The sequence below is a fragment of the Nematolebias whitei genome, chromosome 14, assembly GCF_014905685.2.
Source record: "Nematolebias whitei isolate Nwh7 chromosome 14, NemWhi1, whole genome shotgun sequence".
NCBI classification, from domain to species: Eukaryota; Metazoa; Chordata; class Actinopteri; order Cyprinodontiformes; family Rivulidae; genus Nematolebias; species Nematolebias whitei.
In genome coordinates this window covers 18966267-18983708 of record NC_056511.1, presented here as the reverse complement: position 1 = coordinate 18983708, position 17442 = coordinate 18966267, and the positions used below count along the sequence as shown (strand labels likewise).

The following is a 17442-nucleotide window of genomic DNA, read 5'->3' as shown; positions in this document are numbered from 1 at the left end:
TGTGTACATAATTTTGTTCCATCTCATGTACCACATGAGATGATAATGACAATAAAGATTACCCGGTACTTGAACTTGAACTTGGACTACAATATCCATACTTCATGGTTTTTCACTTATCGCGGGGTGGCGTGGTCCCAAACACTTGTGGCAAACAAAGGACTATTGTAATGCAAAACTGGCAGCAATATAAAGGCGTAAAACAATGTTTGCATAAATAACTATACATTTCTTGGGGACTGGAGTTGTTTTAAGATGGTTGCAATCCTTTTTGATCTTGGCAGCACTCTGACTGGCTGTTCATTCCATTTTATGGTCAGAAATAAATTATTTCTTCAAACTGTGGCTGTTCAAAGAGTTAACTACAACAGGTAAGATAAAAATGTGTTTTTATTTTACTCGTACTCCCAGTCCAATACATCTGAAAAGTCCAACTGAAGGCTTAGTTTCTCAATTTTGATGCTTTTTAAGAAAAATGGTGCTGCTGTTACTAACAACAAACTTCTTCACACTCTGAGCCACTGAAAACCTGGTTTGAAATTTCACTTGAGATTATTGTGTATTAAGAGTTACAGAAAATTATTTGTACATAATTAAACTACAACTGCTGACAAATATGACAACTACAATATCTGGTTTTGCTCTCATTAACACAATTGTTTACATCCCCCGTCACAGAGCAAAGTGTGTGTGTGTGTGGGGGGGGGGGGGGGGGGGATTGGAAATACCTTTCATCTGTTCATGCATGTTCTGAGCATGACAACTAGAAAAATAAGTGAGGTACCAACTTCCAATTTGGTGTTTGGCTACATCTAGGCAAAAGTAACGTACTGATCAAAAATTGGGTTGCCAAGTCAAATATAAATAAATAAATAAATATATAAAAGAAAAGGAAAAAAAATATATATATATATATATCCACACCTATAAATTGAGGAAACTATGCTTTCTGTTTTTATATTGATTAAAAGTATAGGTTCTTCAAATAATTGGGGTGGCCAAAGATTAATCAATGGTGGCCAAGGACACCACTGGCCAACCCCTAATTCCGCCGTTGCACCTGGCCAAGCCAATTTTTGTTATTATTATTGTTATTATCTCTATACACAGAGTAATTCCTACCCACTTTAATATCTTGCACAAAAAACATTAAGGTTTACTTGCATTGCCTGTTCATTTCCAGTCCAGAAAAACACTCATCACAAATACTACAACCATTCACTATTCAAATCCCTCAGTGATGGAGAACATCAGAGTTTGTTACAAAATTGATATTCTGACAATAATTACAAAAAGACATTCATATAAACCCAACCAGTTCTTATTTGGCCTCATTACAGAGTTAATAAAAGTAAGAAGCTCAAGCTTCTTTGCAGCTCTGCTGGGAATCAAGCTACTGTCAGCCAGGCCCAGAAACCTACTTCTGCCGACGGCTCAGTGACTGACGCTGCTCAGCTAACACAAGAAACCCACACACAATTAAAAGAAAAATCCATACACACGTGCATGCACCTGCACACACACAAACTTTACCTTTGAGGCATCCTAATTCTACTACTGTACACCTTCATTACAATCATGACAATCTAAAATGTATATTTAAGAGCTGCTGATGCAGTATGCAGTCACTCTACAAAGATAATTTTTAAATAAACAGTAAGTTTATTCTTGCTTTTCTTTTTCAATATAGATGCTTTCTAAATTATTTCTTGTTCCAAAAAATTATTCATAGAATCAAGTTCTGGAACAGTTTCCTGTCCAGTTTCTAAACCAATAATTTATCTTTAAATTCATCTTTAAGAATGAAAAACTCCAACTTACAGCAATGCACACACACAAAACAAAACAAAAAATCAGAGGGGAAAAAATGAGACATTGATTCTGCTCTGACCCCGGTCCCACCAATTTGGCAATGAGCGTGTTACCGTGCCCACTGGTCCAAATCGATACTATTTTCAAAAATAGCATCACCACAACACTCATACTTCTGGTGACAGAGGGATGAACTTGCCAACAGCAGCATTTATTGTGCAGTCTCCAGTAAAACTGTTATGTAAAAGTGAGAGTTTAATCCCTAACAGAAGGTTTTGCCAGGAAAACCTGATCGGGTGATTTAAACGTCTGGAATCTAATAAAGTCAGTTTCCAGCTGAGTCAACAACAGATCATTAAATAGACAGAGATTAATTAACAGGTTATATGAAGGTGAATCTTTACAGCTGAGACTGATGGTGAAAAGGGTTGCCAAAAATGGCATGAAATGCTCCTGGAGCAAAGAGCAAATTCATGAGCATGAGTCACAAATTGGTCATTTGGAACATGAATACATGCTGTACAACACATAATGACAGAATGCACCAGATGTCCTGCACAATCTGTTTCAAAAATAACGAAGGCACTATTTTTGCTATCAGGAGAAGTGTAACACTATGTCACTACAATGGCTTCACATAGTACAGACAGATAAGATGATGAAAAAGACGGTACTTCATCTAGCAACCTAACAGTCACAAATGGCGTGCCACAAGTATCAGTTTTAGGTCCCACACTTTTATCAATTTATATAAACAATGTAGGTCAAAAATATTCCTGATTCTGATTCTCTCTGACCTGATTCCTTTGCATCTCTATACCGACGACACTGTTGTTTATTGCCGATCTAACACAGTTGCCAAGGTTTTCCAGCTTCTACAGTCTGCATGTGATATCATTCAGTCAGACTTATTCCATCTCAAGCTGGTGCTATAATGCTGATAAAACCAAAGGATGTTGTTTTCCAACAGAAAGTCAGTGCCATCAACTCTTTCTCCTATCTCATCCATGCATGGTGTTCCTATTGTTTGTCGATTCTTACAAATACTTGGGAATTTTGGTCGATGCACATCTCTCTTTTAAACCACACATAAAAAAACTTGATAAAGAAACTGAAATTAAAATTAGGTTTCTTTTTTATAAATAGATCTTGCTTAACTCTGAATGCCAGAAAACACCTTGTAACCGCTACTTTCCTACTGGCCATTGGTTATGGTGACATTTGCATGAATGCTCCTGCCAGCTGCTTGCAGATGTTGGATGCTGTCTATCATGGCGCGCTAAGATTCATAACTGGTTGTAACTACTGTACCCCTCACTGCACTCTGTACTCATCATTATCTGCATGTAGGCTCTCACATTGGTTCATTTTCATCTATAAATCCCTCCTTGGTCTGTCTGGAACACGTCTCTCTTGTAAATGAGTCCTCGTGGCCCAATGAGACTAGCCTGTATAAATCAAAGTTGAATGAAAAAAAGAAAAAAAAGGTGAAAGGAGAAGGGGACATGAAAGCAAACGGGGGAAAAACACAGTGCAAGATAAAACTCTGACATGCTGCCACATCCTTTGCTTAAAAATATAACACAATCTACTACATGTGCCTGAGAGAAGGCTCGTCTGATGTGACTCAGCTGCTACACAAACCCAGGTCTGTGCCACACACTACAGCATCTCATTCTGACAGTACAGAGATAAAAATGTGCATCGTAGGAGCTGGAGAGGTGGGCGGACCTCTGAGGAAAATGTGATTTGTTTTTGTGTTCTGAGGCCGGTGCACGGCGCAGCAGCATGGGCGAGACTCCATTCATAAATTGATTTCAACTTTTGCCTTTTCGTGACCCCTTTAAGTCTCTGCATCACTCTTTTCACAGCTCTGGCTGTGAACAAAGATGCAAATATTTATGAAGGTCAGAAAAGGAAAAAAATATTAAAGAATGCTGATTCAATATTTACACATTTTAAGCCTTTGGTTTCCCTCTAAGAAAAATAAGACAACAAAATTGTTATTAGCCCTATAAGATTCTGAGTAAAAAAAATGACCAAAAAATAATTATTTCCCTTATTTATGATTTCATTATTTTTAGTACAAGCTAACCTAGCAAGCTAAGCCTTGCCAGACACATTTGGTGTTATTTATTATTATAAAAAGTTAAAGCACAAGGAACACAAGGAGTATTTTCAAAAAAGGCTCTATGTTCCACATCAAGCTGATTCATAAAGATTGTGTGCCAAAAAAAATAATCAAAACACTAGAAGAGTAAATATCGTTATCATTAGTCTATAAGCAAAATAAAATCCTAGACTTGTATGATACATTTTCGAGAGAGACTTTATGTGAGTTTTCTTTTTATTCTCATCATCTAATCAAACCCATTCATCTGTGAACAGTGCTAAAATTTCTCACCAGTTTGCCTTCAAGCGTGTAAATCTTCTTCACCACCCCAGAGTCCAGCTTGATGGCATCGGTGATGTCGGTAAGGACCTGTTCGTAGGAGTGGGCTGTTTTCTTGTTCAGCAGGATCCTCACAGCTTTACGAGGCTTCACTCCACTCCGCACCACTGTCACGAGCTTTGGACGGATGAAGTTCTTGATTTCGCGTCCCTCCAGGGCACCGGGCTTGGTGCTGTTCAGGGTCAGAGGGCTTCGGGATGAGGCCTTGACATTCACCGACCAGTTGGGGTTCGCGTTTTTTGTGTAATCCAGCTTTTTGAATGCTTCGATTGAGCTGCAGATGTAGCTTTCGCCTATTAGAAGATAGTAGAGGAGTCAAAACCAAAGGAAGGGTTACAGAGAAACATTTAGAATAGCAAATATTAGGACTTAAGACTTTGCATGATGTAATGACACAGGAATGAACTGTAATACCAATCAAGACAAAGCTAATCTACGTTGAAACAAAAGATTCATCTGCTTGCCCATATGGCCAGTAGCTGGTCATATGGGCATCTACAAATGGAATTGAGTGTTTTTATCCAACAATGGTCCTAAAACTCCTCAGTTGGGACTGCCAGCTTTATTGTCTTGTCAACTGTTTGAATGACAAGCTCTCTCTCTCTCTATCACTCTCCACAATTCTTCTTGATCCCCAATATTTAATCTTGACAGTTGCCTTACTCAATCTTTCTCTTGTCTTTTGCAGTTAGCAGCAGATTTAAGCTTGTATTTCCACCTAAACATCTTCTTCAACATCCTATGCTTGTCCAATTCCACCATATTTGTATACTCACAAAGACAACCAGCCTGATGTGGGTAGCTCATGCTTTTATTTGGTTTACGGAGGATTCAGTTGTGTGCTTCATTGAACGAAGTGCATAATCGCATCTAAAAAATACTGGAGGTAACTTTCAAATTTCACCATCCTGCACCACTCACCAGATTTTAGATTTGATTTTGTAGTTTGCAATGACCACCTCAATAGCCAAGGACTGTAGGTTATAAAGTTTCTACCATATACCTACAGGAGAGGGGCAGAGGTACCAGTGTCTGAGATCACTAGTTCACATTTATAAGGATTGAGCCTATAACTGTCCTAAAAACTTCCAAAAGGCAAAACATTTTTGTTGCAGCCTTGCTGTTTAAATTACCTTCCACCAGCTGATCAATGCTGGTGATCTTCTTGGAACCATCCAGGGTGTAGATGGTTCGGACCCCCTGGGGCAAGTTGACGTTGTCGGACAGTGAGCGGGTCAGGTCCGCCAGCAGGGCGTCGAAGGTCCGGAACCTGTCCGCGGAGACAGCGTACACGATCCCGTTGAAGTACCGGTCCCCGTTGCGGTAGAACCGGACCTTCTTGGCCCTCTTCTCCGCGGTCAGGGTCTTCAGGGTCCGGATCCGATAAAGACTGCAGTGGGCGCTGTGCGTGGGACTTGGCACCCCGTTCACTTTGGCGTTGGAGCGGCCGTGCCTCTGACCTTTGTCCCGCTCATCGAAATGTTCCATCTCCATGGTGATGTCGCTGCCGAGGCTCACGAGGACAGCTGTGCTGTCTGCCGGAGACAACAAACAAAAGCAGGGACGGTGAAAAGTTTGGTCAACAAAAACTAAGAGGAGTGAACCGAGTCAGGGGAGGCTGATGAAGTAGCCAGCCGGTGTCTGAGGCTGGAGCGCCGTCTTAAAATAACCCCCTAATGACAGATTAAATGCTGATAAGCCGGGAGGTGGACTGTAGCTCCGTGCGCGTCGTGACGCGCAGGGCGCGCCGGTTTGGAGCGCAGATGGATGAGGAGGAGCGACAGTCACGAACTCATCTAACCTGATCACTGAAGCCATTATCGATGAGAAGATGCATCAACCCTCGCCCAAATATCTCACTAATCCCACAGTATTCATCATTACACATTCTTTACAAAACAATTACTTAGAAATCTTACCAGTAAAGTATCATTTAAGTCTAAGATCCATCAGTTTCACATGAGATGATGCGTGACAGGCTTACCCACGCGAGCCATCAACGCCTCTGTGACAGTCACCTCCAGCTTGAACTGATGTGTTTCCAGATGTGGAAGAAAGCAGAAGTTCACTGAGCTTGTCGCAGTTCAGATGATCTGTGTCCTGCAGTCAGAGCCCCGTCCTCTCTGTGCGTCCCTTTGTTGTCCAATTACTCCACCACCAAACACCAAGCTGTGTGTGTAATCAAGAGGCAGTGGCTGGACTGGAAATTGACTGGGTAGCAGCTGCTTTACCCTCCCATCCTCCTCCTCCTCCTCCTCCACGTCACTCTCGTGATTTTTCATTCAGCACCCCTCATTATGAATGCAAACCCACGCTTCACGCTCGTGCTTCAGGGGGGATGGTGCTGATGATGCTGCCTACTGGTTCTGCACCCTCCCAGCCCCGAGGACACGAGCCAGCTGACACGCGCGCACGCCCCCCACAAACAGACATTTTTACTGAGGTAAAACCTACAAAGCCTTTGAGCTTGTGTAAAGGGACAGTTCAGATGTTTAGTGCTGTTCCGTGGGAAGTTTAGGTAAGGGTCTCAGTTTGGATGGATGATTTCTTAAAACAACTTGTCTAAAAAAAAAAAATCACAAGGTTTCATATAACCACTGTTTTATAACCATCACAATCAAGTATGGCTGTTGTTTTATGTAGCTACACAAACCCAAATGTGCAAAAAATATGATTGTGTGTATTAATGTCCAACACAAAGATCCATAGTTTCTCAAAACTGCAGATTGCTGAGAGATAAAGAGGACATGTGTCTTCTAGCATATTTCTTCCTATATTTGCTGACACAATGTCCTTAAATACGCTCTCCGAGCACGATGAGATAACTGACCCACATCTTGGCCCCCTAAGACGACCACTTTCACAATGTCCTTGATCCCTGATCAGCAGCTCATAATTTTTCTGTGCAACTGATGGTGAAAGTTTCAGCCCGTCTTATGTTTAAAAACCTATTACAGATGATCTCAGCATTAAAAAGTTTACAGAAAATCTCTCACTTCTCTTTATAAGTTCATACAGCAAGTCACCAAGCATTCATTTATTTTCAAGAACACTGTAGGTGATTAGGTTTATGGCAGCTTTTATGCCATTATGTTTAAATGCATCATGGGTTTTTTTCTGCTCCCCACACAGAGTTTTCTATTTGGGGACACACAGGGACTGAGCGCCACAAACTGAGGGCTGACAAGGTGCTCCAGTCTAAATTAATCCTGAAGAAGCAGGACACATATGGAGGAGACTGTCCTAAAATGAGGGCCAAAGACGTGGAAGACAAGGACAGGGTGTGATAATCTTTGTGTTACTATGTAATGAAGAATTTTAACGTCAAATCAGGTATTTTTACGTGTGCATGAGAGCACACATGCTCGTCAAACATCTTAACCAATTTTTCCAGAGTTAAAAAAGGTAAAAAAATAAATAAAAAATAAATTTGTGTTTTAGAAAATGCATTCATACTAATGAAATAAGATAATTTCTTAGATTTGTCATCCAAATAATTTATTTTATGAGGTTTTGATCCATTTCTCTCAAAGAAAAACTCAGAAATTATGTTTGAATCGGTGTCTTTTGGCTTTTTCCTCTTCAGAGGGCTCTACAGTGAGTCATCCTCCTCCATCTCTGTCCTCTGCATCCTCTGTCCTCACTCCAGCTACCTCCATGTCCTCTCTAACTGCATCCATATATCTCCCCTGTCTTTTTCCTGGCAGCTGCATTTCTAAAATCCTTCTACCAGTATACCCACTGTCCCTTCGCTGGACATGTCCAAACCATCTCAGTCTGTTCTCTCTAACTTTATCTCCCGGTTGTTCAACCTGTGCTGTACCTCTGATGACCTCATTCCTAATCTTATCCATCCTTGTCACTCCTAAGGAGAACCTGAACATCTTCATTTCTGCTACTTCCAGTTCTTTCTCCCGTCTTTTTGTCACGGTCTCCAGACCATATTACACATGGTCTTACAACTGTCTTGTAAACTTTTCTTTGACCTTTGCTGCACTTGTGTCCAATCGCACCTGAAACTTTTCTCCATCCACTTCATCCTGTCTTGACTCTCTTTTTCACATCTTCACCACACTCCCCATTGTCCTGGACAGTGGACACCAAGTACTTGAAGTCCTGCACCTTTGTGCCCTCTGCTCCTTGTACAGCGTCACTGTTCCACTGGCCTCCCTCTCATTCACACAAGTACTCTGTCCTACTACGGCTGACTTTTATTCCTCTTCTTTCAAATGCAAACGTCCACCTCTCCAAGTTCTCTTCCACCTGTTCCCTGCAATGTCATCTGCAAACATCATAGTTTATGGGGATTTCTGCATGACCGCATGTGTTAGTTTGACGCAGTATCATTCCTTAAAATAATACCCATTTCTACTCCGAGTCTTGGATGCTGAAAATACTAGTAAAATACTAATTTAGCGTACTACACCTCTCTAATGCAAAGCTTCAGCTCAGACCAGCAAATTGTTGGATTTATTTGATTTGAAAAGGAAAACAAAGCAGACATATATTCTTACACAAACTGTCAACTGATGCTTTGTTTGTTGTCATGAATGTTGTTCATGTTACATCTTTAAGACCCCACAACACAGTGTGCCATGTCTATAAGAAAACTGGTGCAAAGGGCTAATAATAAAATTCACATTTGAATACTTGCAAAGAAGTCTCAGTGTTCTCAGTGTTGCTTCTGTGCTCTTTTTCTTGTAGGCTCGACATTATACGGTTTGCAGCTGTCACGTGTTAAGCATAGAAAAGCTAATTCCTTATATTTCATGGTTACTGCAGTGGTTTGTGGTTGTGTTTCACCTTCAGAAAAAAAAAACCTTTGTGGTTACTTCAGGGCTGAATGGTTTATAGACAGAAACCAGCTGCATTAAATAAAGCTTGTCCATGAAATAGAAAAAGGGCAAGTTGTGTGCTCACCTTGTCAAAGGTACAGGGCAATGCTATCTTCAAATTAGGCCATTAATCTAAGACAAACCCATTCAGGATTGTACATATCAATCATATCAAAACATTGAATAACAAATTCCCTTCCCTATAGGAGAATAGCAGGGTATAAACTTTGAATTTTTAGTCTTACAGAAATATTTTGAGTTTGTTCACTCAATGAACCAAAAATCAATAATGCTGGAAGAACCGTCCAACAGAGAACTTGACGTTCAACTCAGAATACTGTGGCACAGATTAAATATTTATGAATTTACTGTATATTTCAACATTGACATGTTCTAAAACATGTAATCTTCACACAAGTTCAAAAAGTTGACAACAGAAGCTCAAATGAACAAATCAGAAGAAAAAAATCTCATTATTTATTAACAACAAAGTCCATGCTTAATAATCCAGGTACACAATCCAACATTTTTCAGTCAGGGCATCTGGACAGCATGGACTTTGTTGTTTTGAACCAGTTTGACATGACTGTCGATGAGAAAGAGGGCCGGCAATGGAGGAGGGGGCATGCCAAAGAGACCATCTTAGCACCAACATAACTGGTTTGTTCCACTTTGGAGTAAGCTGTTGGGGGAAGAATCAGTTTTGTGTTGTGTGTTTCCTTGACTGATGAAGCCTTCCGGATCGAAGGTGAAACATTTCAGCACAAAAAAAAAAGAAACTGTCGAGATGACTCGACTGAAAAATGTTGGACTCATTATTTATTGATGGAGATTTTCAATAATACACGAGAAACAAAAGTAAAAGCTTTAAGAATGTATGTTAATCTGAAAGTGAATTTAGAGTCAGATGTTAGGATTATTTAGTCATCCTGTTAACATCATTGAGATGAAAATCAAGTGAGTGTAAGTCATGCATTATCTAAAGAATGGCGAATTATTAAAGTCTGATATTTACATATTTGCACAAGGCCAGTATGGCATAAACAACAAATGCACACATAAACAACAGAGATCTTTGAGAACTTGGGACACATAGTTGCAGTATTAATCCTCTTTAGGCAAGAAAATGCTACACAAAGTGTTTGGAATCTGTAGTGTTTTTAGTCAGGCAGATTGTACAAGCATCCAGAGCAAATTCAAGTCCAAAGATCACTCAGAGCAAGGAGTGCAACAATCTGAAAACCTTGGAATCATTTGCTAGCAGCTAAAACCATCATCTATAATGGTTGAATTTAATGCTAATGAGTCTGACGGCCACAAGCAGAACACTAAACAAAAACTGTGACTGAGCTCTAATGAGACTCTGCTCTCCGAAAGAAAAAACAAACATTGTTCATCCATTTGCAGTTTGCTATAATCACTCAAAGTCTGCGAAATATATTGCCAATGTAAAAGATGAAAATTATTTGGCACATATAGGATGTTTTCTCTTCGGGGTCAAAGAGACAATACTTAAAATATATGGAAGAACTGTGTTTTATGCATGAAAATGTAAATAAAAGGTCTAACTAAATGGAATAAAACAAAACAATTTTTCTTTTTTTAGTTTTAGGATTAGGTCTGCCAGCAAGGCTGTCAAGAACTGAAGCAATGCTCGACTTTCTTCACAGACGCTGAACTGGTGTTTTTGGCAGTTTTTCAGATCACAGCTTCATCTCATACTAGTTTTCTTACACCCACATGTATAAAGATGGTCAGTGGGAAGAACGGGGGTGCTCTGTGGTTGAACCACACTTCGATTGGTGGATGCTGTGCTGCTAACGTAATACATGTCGTAGGAGGCGCTGTAAAAAATTTAAAAAAGACGTAGCAGCACGAGAAATGTCAAACTTAGCAGGCATCAGACACATTAGCAGCTAACCTCGCCGCACATTAAACTACAATAACCACATTTTAATGGTCACACTTATGATACAATTTTAACAAATGGGCAAATAAGCGAGAATATTGTAGTAGTGTATTTGACATACAATGTGACAGATATCTAAATAGACTGAATTGTTTGCGTTATACTGTGATCAGCCATTGAGAATTGTGAACAAAAGAATAATAGAGCAGAAAAACACGTAATCCAACAACTTTGCCCTTTTCTTTCAAAGATGTTTCTCGTACTGCTTAAGAGTAGGTAACCTGCTTTCTTTTTGGAATTTCCTCTCCACTCTTCTCTCGGTTGATGAATCACCCCCACCTCCTCCTCCTCTTCCTCCTTCATTCACACACTTTCCTAATCCTTCTTCTCCTTCTTTTGTTTTGTTAGCGTCAACCTGTATCTTTCGACAGGTCTGCTTCCCTCTATGTGTCAAAAGAAAACAGAGAAATAATGGAGTATGAATGAACACTTGATATCACTAGAAAAATCACTAGAAAAAATACAAATGCTTATCTATTTGTTAGTTTCATAGTTTATTTCTCTGCATTTTCTAATACATAAAACCCTTTGAATAGAGTTAGATCTGTTTGCAGGTTTAGATTCGGTCATCCAGGACAAAAAAAATCAAGGAAAAACAACTGAACCTCTGTTTCTGTAGCTTCGCTTCTCATCCATGAAGCTTTCTGACCTTCGTTTTGAACTGAGAAAGCTCTCTGGATGGAAAGCAAAATGTTGAACTATAGAATAGAAGTTCAGTTGTTGTTTTTTTTTTTTTTGTTTGTTTGTTTTTAATATTTGATTCTTAAAGAGCTTTGACAGGAATCAATTTCCACAATAACTCATAAACATGTTCTTTCACAGTGTGGTCAGTAGCCCACAGTTGCAAAAGAGAAACATCTCGTTCAAACCATCAAGTGTGTTTCATTCCTGCATCAACAGAGAGCTAGAGAAATAGCATTTCCTGTGAAAATGCAGAGTGAATGTTTATTGTGGAAGCACTTGCTGAAAAACAGCTCAAATTAGCTTAATGACATGCTGAATTGTAGCTGAAATGAAAGAACAAGCTGTAATTACATGTGTGTGTCTGTGTACATAGTTTCGTCCCACATCATTTACCACATGTGGTGTATCTTTGACTCCAACTTAATTAGCAGAAGAAAGCAGAAAGAAAACATATTTGCTGAACTAGGTAAAAATTAGCACAAAATTAGCACAAAAATTAAGAAATTAGCTTAAAAAAGCTGAAACGTAGTTGAAAAGGCAGATAAAAGCTTTAATTACCAGAAGGAAGTGGAAAGAGCTGAAAAGCTAAAAAAATAAAAAATAAAAAATAAAAAAGTGGAAATAGCTGAAAAGTTTAAAATTAGCATAAAAACTGCTAAAGAGTAGCTGAAATAGCAGAAAAAGCTGAAACTAGCAGATAAAAGCCGAAAGGAGCATAACAAGCTGAACTTATCATAAAGGAGTTAATTAAGCTGAAAGTAGCAGAAATTACCATGAAAAACTTGAATAAATCTGAAAACTGTTGAAATTAGCTAATAAAAAAAAAAGCTAAAAACCTAGCTGAAAATGTACACTAAGCTTAAATAAGTAGAAGAAAGCAGAAAGAACACGTTTGCCCAATTAAGCTGAAAAAAACAGAAATGAGCACAAAAAGGAGAAAGTAACTGAAAAAAGGTGAAATTGACAAAAAAAGAGAGAAAAAAAAAAACAGCTGAAAAGTAGCTAAAAAGCTGAAAGAAGCTTAAATTACCAGAAGTAAGTTGAGAGCACATTTTTGCTGAATTAGGTGCAAAAATGTGGAATTAGCAGAAAAAGATAAAATTAGCATAAAACAGTGAAATAGTAGCTGAAATAGCAGAAAAAGCTTAAACTTGCAAACATAAGCTAAAAGGAGCATAACAAGCTGAAATTAGCTGAAAGAAGTTAGAAGAAGCACAAAAATGTTTTAATTAGAAGAAAGAATATGAAAGGAAACTAAAACAGCTGAAATTAGCTGAAAGTAGCTGAAAAATATTTAAATTTGCACAAGGAAGCTGAAATAAGCTGAACCAGAACAAAATGTGAAAGGAGCAGTAAAAGGTTGTAAACAGATCTCAAGGTTTGAAGGATGTAAAATGAACTCAATTCATTTTCTATGAGGGAAAAAAAATGGCAGAAAAGGCTAAATATTTCAAAAAGCTAAAGTTGCACCAATCCCAAAAATCATAGCAGGATTGTCCTGAAAGAACTGAACGCTTTGATACATGATTAGTTGAAATAGCACAAAACTGTGGGAAGAGAATTGTGCCGAAAAACGTACGGAAGAAAAATGGATCACAATACTGTGCATGCTTCATAAACATTCACACAATAAAACATATTTTATTCACCTGGTGTTCTGGAATACTACAGCATTGGTCAGTGGCCTAAATTATTTTAAAACTACTGACTGTGTGGTCACAAAAATGCAGCTCGTCATTGCACATTTCATATTTTGTTCTGTAGTCGTGTTGTGGCTCACAAACCTGATCTGTTTGCTCCCTGGCGCTCTCTGTCGATGACTGGAATATTGACTTCTTTGAGTCTCGTTGGTGGAAGACAGCTGACATGGCATTTAAAAGCAAAACATATTAAGAATGTATCATTTACAAATCTTACATAAGATTTATTATTTCCCACCAGGAAGAAAAATGCTGAAATATGCTAATTCAAATCTAAGAAATTGTCTGTAAAATAAGACAGAATAAAAGTTTAAGGTCTGCTTGAATTAGTTTTGAAACAACATAAACATATTTTTTAAGACCCCATTATTGTGTAACAGGAGAATGAATGAGAAATCATGCCAAGGCCTGTTGAAGAGCCATAGTGTTGTCTTTACATTATCAATTTGCAGGTCTGATTTTGCACACATATACTGTTTTGTAATTGGACTGAGTGAGAAGCATCTGTGAATGCTCACCTTAACAATTTCTGTGAGATATGCCCGCCTCTCATCGTTGGTCTTATGGAACGCCTGATGAATAAAAGAAATAGAAAACCCAGATCTCACTTGTTTGCATCCATCAAACTTGTCGTATTTATCCTTTGATAAATGCAAAGCTTGGTATTTGTTTGGTGTGAATTCAAGAAGCCATTAGTGTTAATTAGGCAAGAGATTAGGGATTACTGGTTGCACATACTGTGGGGGTAAACCTTTATTTAACTAATATCTCCCAGTCTGCTGAGCAGAACAATAAACAAAGAACCAAATCACTACAAGCATGCTTGCACCCGGCAACATGAAGATTAAGAACAGTTTTTGCAACAATGCTTAAAAACTAAAGAATGTACAACAAAACTTTTAGCAAAATCTTTTATAATCCATAGTTAATTATGCTATTTTTTGCTACTAATATAACTATTCCTTTTTTGAAGGTGGGTAGGGAGGGGGATGGATCTACTTCTCTAACATTCTGTGACCTTTACATATGTAGTTTCCTCACTGCATAAAGACAAAGCTGGGACTCAAACCTTTCCCTCCTGCTCGATTTGTAGGTGACAGTCCATTAGTTGACTCTGGAGGTCAGACCTCTCCTCAGTCAGGAGCTTTAAATGTTGTTTAAGTGTTTCCTGTAGCAAATAGATGTTATTATTTACAAAATACCATGTCAGAGTGTCATTCTGCTTGAGAGTAATTAAATGCTAATTTGTATTACATTGTGCAATATAAAAGGATTAGGGAGTAAGTGGACATTTACATTTAATGCTGAAAACAGGAATACAAAAGCAGATTAGACTCAAATTATTCACCAACTACATGAACACATAAGTGCTTTGACGTGTTGAGGCTATGTAAGACAGCACAGAGCAGACTAATAAAACGGTGATTTTGGGAGGGTTTGGAGTAGTCTTCTTCTTGTTGTTCTTGTGTCATTTATTGATAATATATATGCCTGTCGCATACGCACACGCACTGTTTGTCTGCACACCTCAAAGTCACTTCTTACATAGACTAATGAGCATCTGTTAGCTCTGCACAAACACTTTTATACTTTATTGTGCAACACTTCAATGTTGTACATAGAGTATTTGTGTGTATGTGTGTTAAAGCATTCTAATTAGTGTGCATTACTCTCTCATGGTTCATAATCCTGTGATTACAGTGGTGTGATTAAACTCTGGTTTGTACAGCCCAGAATGGCTGGTAGCACAATCCTTTCAGTTGTTGTGTCTCTATAGCTCCCCCTGCTGGTGTGTGTGTGCTTCTGTTTTCCTCCTTTAAAAAATGGCAAAAAAAATGGAAGTAATGTACAAATAAATAAATCAAGGAAGCTTAAAAAATATTAAAACATATGTACTTACAACTGCCATGTCATCATACATTCGGATAAAAGCCAGTCGATCTGTTAGAAAAACAAGGAACAGTGAGAAATGTGATTTAATTACAAACAAAAAAAGCTTGAAAAGATCTTAAAATATGGCTATGTTGTTTTTTCTTTCAAATTAAAATGTTTTCCTCATTAGTACAGGTGAAATAAAAGTGTTTAAGGATTTTGAAGGAGCCTAGAATAACATTAAATACTGCAATGACTTATTGCGGAGCATGTGCATTATGTGTGAGTATATACACAGACCGACCTACCTACCTACCTACCTACATACCTACATACATACCTACATACATACATACCAACATACATACCTACATACATACATACCTACCTACCTACCTACCTACCTGCATACCTGCATACATGCATACATGCATGCATACATGCATACACACATACATGCATACATACATACCTACATATATATATATATATATATATATGTATACAGTGAGGAAAATAAGTATTTGAACACCCTGCGACTTTGCAAGTTCTCCCACTTAGAAATCATGGAGGGGTCTGAATTTTTTATCTTAGGTGCATGTCCACTGTGAGAGACATAATCTAAAAGAAAAATCCGGAAATCACAATGTATGATTTTTAAATAATTTATTTGTGTGTTACTGCTGCAAATAAGTATTTGAACACCTGCCAATCAGCAACAGTTCTGGCCCTCAAAGACCTGTTAGTCCTCCTCTATAACGTCCACCTCCACTCCACTTATTATTCTAAATTAGAAGCACCTGTTTGAGGTCGGTAGCTGCATAAAGACACCTGTCCACCCCACACAATCAGTAAGACTCCAACTACTAACATGGCTAAGACCAAAGAGCTGTCCAAAGACACCAGAGACAAAATTGTAGACCTCCACAAGGCTGGAAAGGGCTACGGGGCAATTGCCAAGCAGCTTGGTGAAAAAAGATCAACTGTTGGAGCAATTATTAGAAAATGGAAGAATCTAAACATGACTGTCGATCTCCCTCGGACTGGGGCTCCATGCAAGATCTCACCTCGTGGTGTATCGATGATCCTAAGAAAGGTGAGGAATCAGCCCAGAACTACACGGGAGGAGCTGGTCAATGACCTGAAGAGAGCTGGCACCACTGTTTCCAAGGTTACTGTGGGTAATAAACTAAGACGTCATAGTTTAAAATCATGCATGGCACGGAAGGTTCCCCTGGTTAAATCAGCACACGTCCAGGCCCGTCTTAAGTTTGTCCATGACCATTTGAATGATCCAGAGGAGTCATGGGAGAAAGTTCTGTGGTCAGATGAGACAAAAATAGAACTTTTTGGTCTGAATTCCACTCGCTGTGTTTGGAGGACGAAGAATGATGAGTACCATCCCAAAAACACCATCCCTACTGTGAAGCATGGGGGTGGAAGCATCATGCTTTGGGGGTGTTTTTCTGCACAAGAGACAGGACGACTGCACTGTATTAAGGAGAGGATGACCGGGGCCATGTAGTGAGAGATTTTGGGGAACAACCTCCTCCCCTCAGTTAGAGCATTGAAGATGAGTCATGGCTGGGTCTTCCAACATGACAATGACCCAAAGCACACAGCCAGGAGAACCAAGGAGTGGCTCCGTAAGAAGCATTTCAAGGTTCTGGAGTGGCCTAACCAGTCTCCAGACCTAAACCCTATAGAAAATATTTGGAGGGAGCTCAAACTCTGTTTCTCAGTGACAGCCTAGAAACCTGGTTGATCTAGAGAAGATGTGTGTGGAGGAATGGCCCAAAATCTCTGCTGCAGTGTGTGCACACCTGGTGAAACACTACAGGGAACCTTTGACCTCTGTCACTGCAAACAAAGATACTGTACCAAATATTAACATTAATTTTCACAGGTGTTCAAATACTTATTTTCAGCAGTAACACACAAATTATTAAAAAATCATACATTGTGATTTCCGGATTTTTTTTTTTAGATTATGCCTCTCACAGTGGACATGCACCCGAGATGAAAGATTCAGACCCCTCCGTGATTTGAAAGTGGGAGAACGTGCAAAGTCGCAGGGTGTTCAAATACTTATTTTCCTCACTATATATATATATATAT

At 38.9% G+C, this 17442-nt stretch overlaps 2 protein-coding genes across 2 annotated transcripts in view; both read right to left on the bottom strand.

Moving 5' to 3' along the window:
- LOC119420549 (serine/threonine-protein kinase DCLK1) overlaps positions 1-6350 on the bottom strand; it is a 69209-nt gene extending 62859 nt beyond the window's left edge. The window contains exons 1-3 of the mRNA XM_037687958.1: positions 6249-6350; positions 5398-5799; positions 4217-4557 (exon numbers count right to left, since the gene is read on the bottom strand). Of these exons, the coding sequence (XP_037543886.1) occupies positions 4217-4557; positions 5398-5799; positions 6249-6261 (756 nt within the window). The 5' untranslated portion in view covers positions 6262-6350. The remainder of the gene's footprint in view (positions 1-4216; positions 4558-5397; positions 5800-6248) is intronic.
- Positions 6351-11252: 4902 nt separating this feature from the next.
- Positions 11253-17442, bottom strand: part of ccdc169 (coiled-coil domain containing 169) — an 8228-nt gene continuing 2038 nt past the window's right edge. The window contains exons 4-8 of the mRNA XM_037688301.1: positions 15353-15393; positions 14522-14620; positions 13971-14024; positions 13537-13613; positions 11253-11451 (exon numbers count right to left, since the gene is read on the bottom strand). Coding sequence (XP_037544229.1) covers positions 11253-11451; positions 13537-13613; positions 13971-14024; positions 14522-14620; positions 15353-15393 — 470 coding nt within the window. The remainder of the gene's footprint in view (positions 11452-13536; positions 13614-13970; positions 14025-14521; positions 14621-15352; positions 15394-17442) is intronic.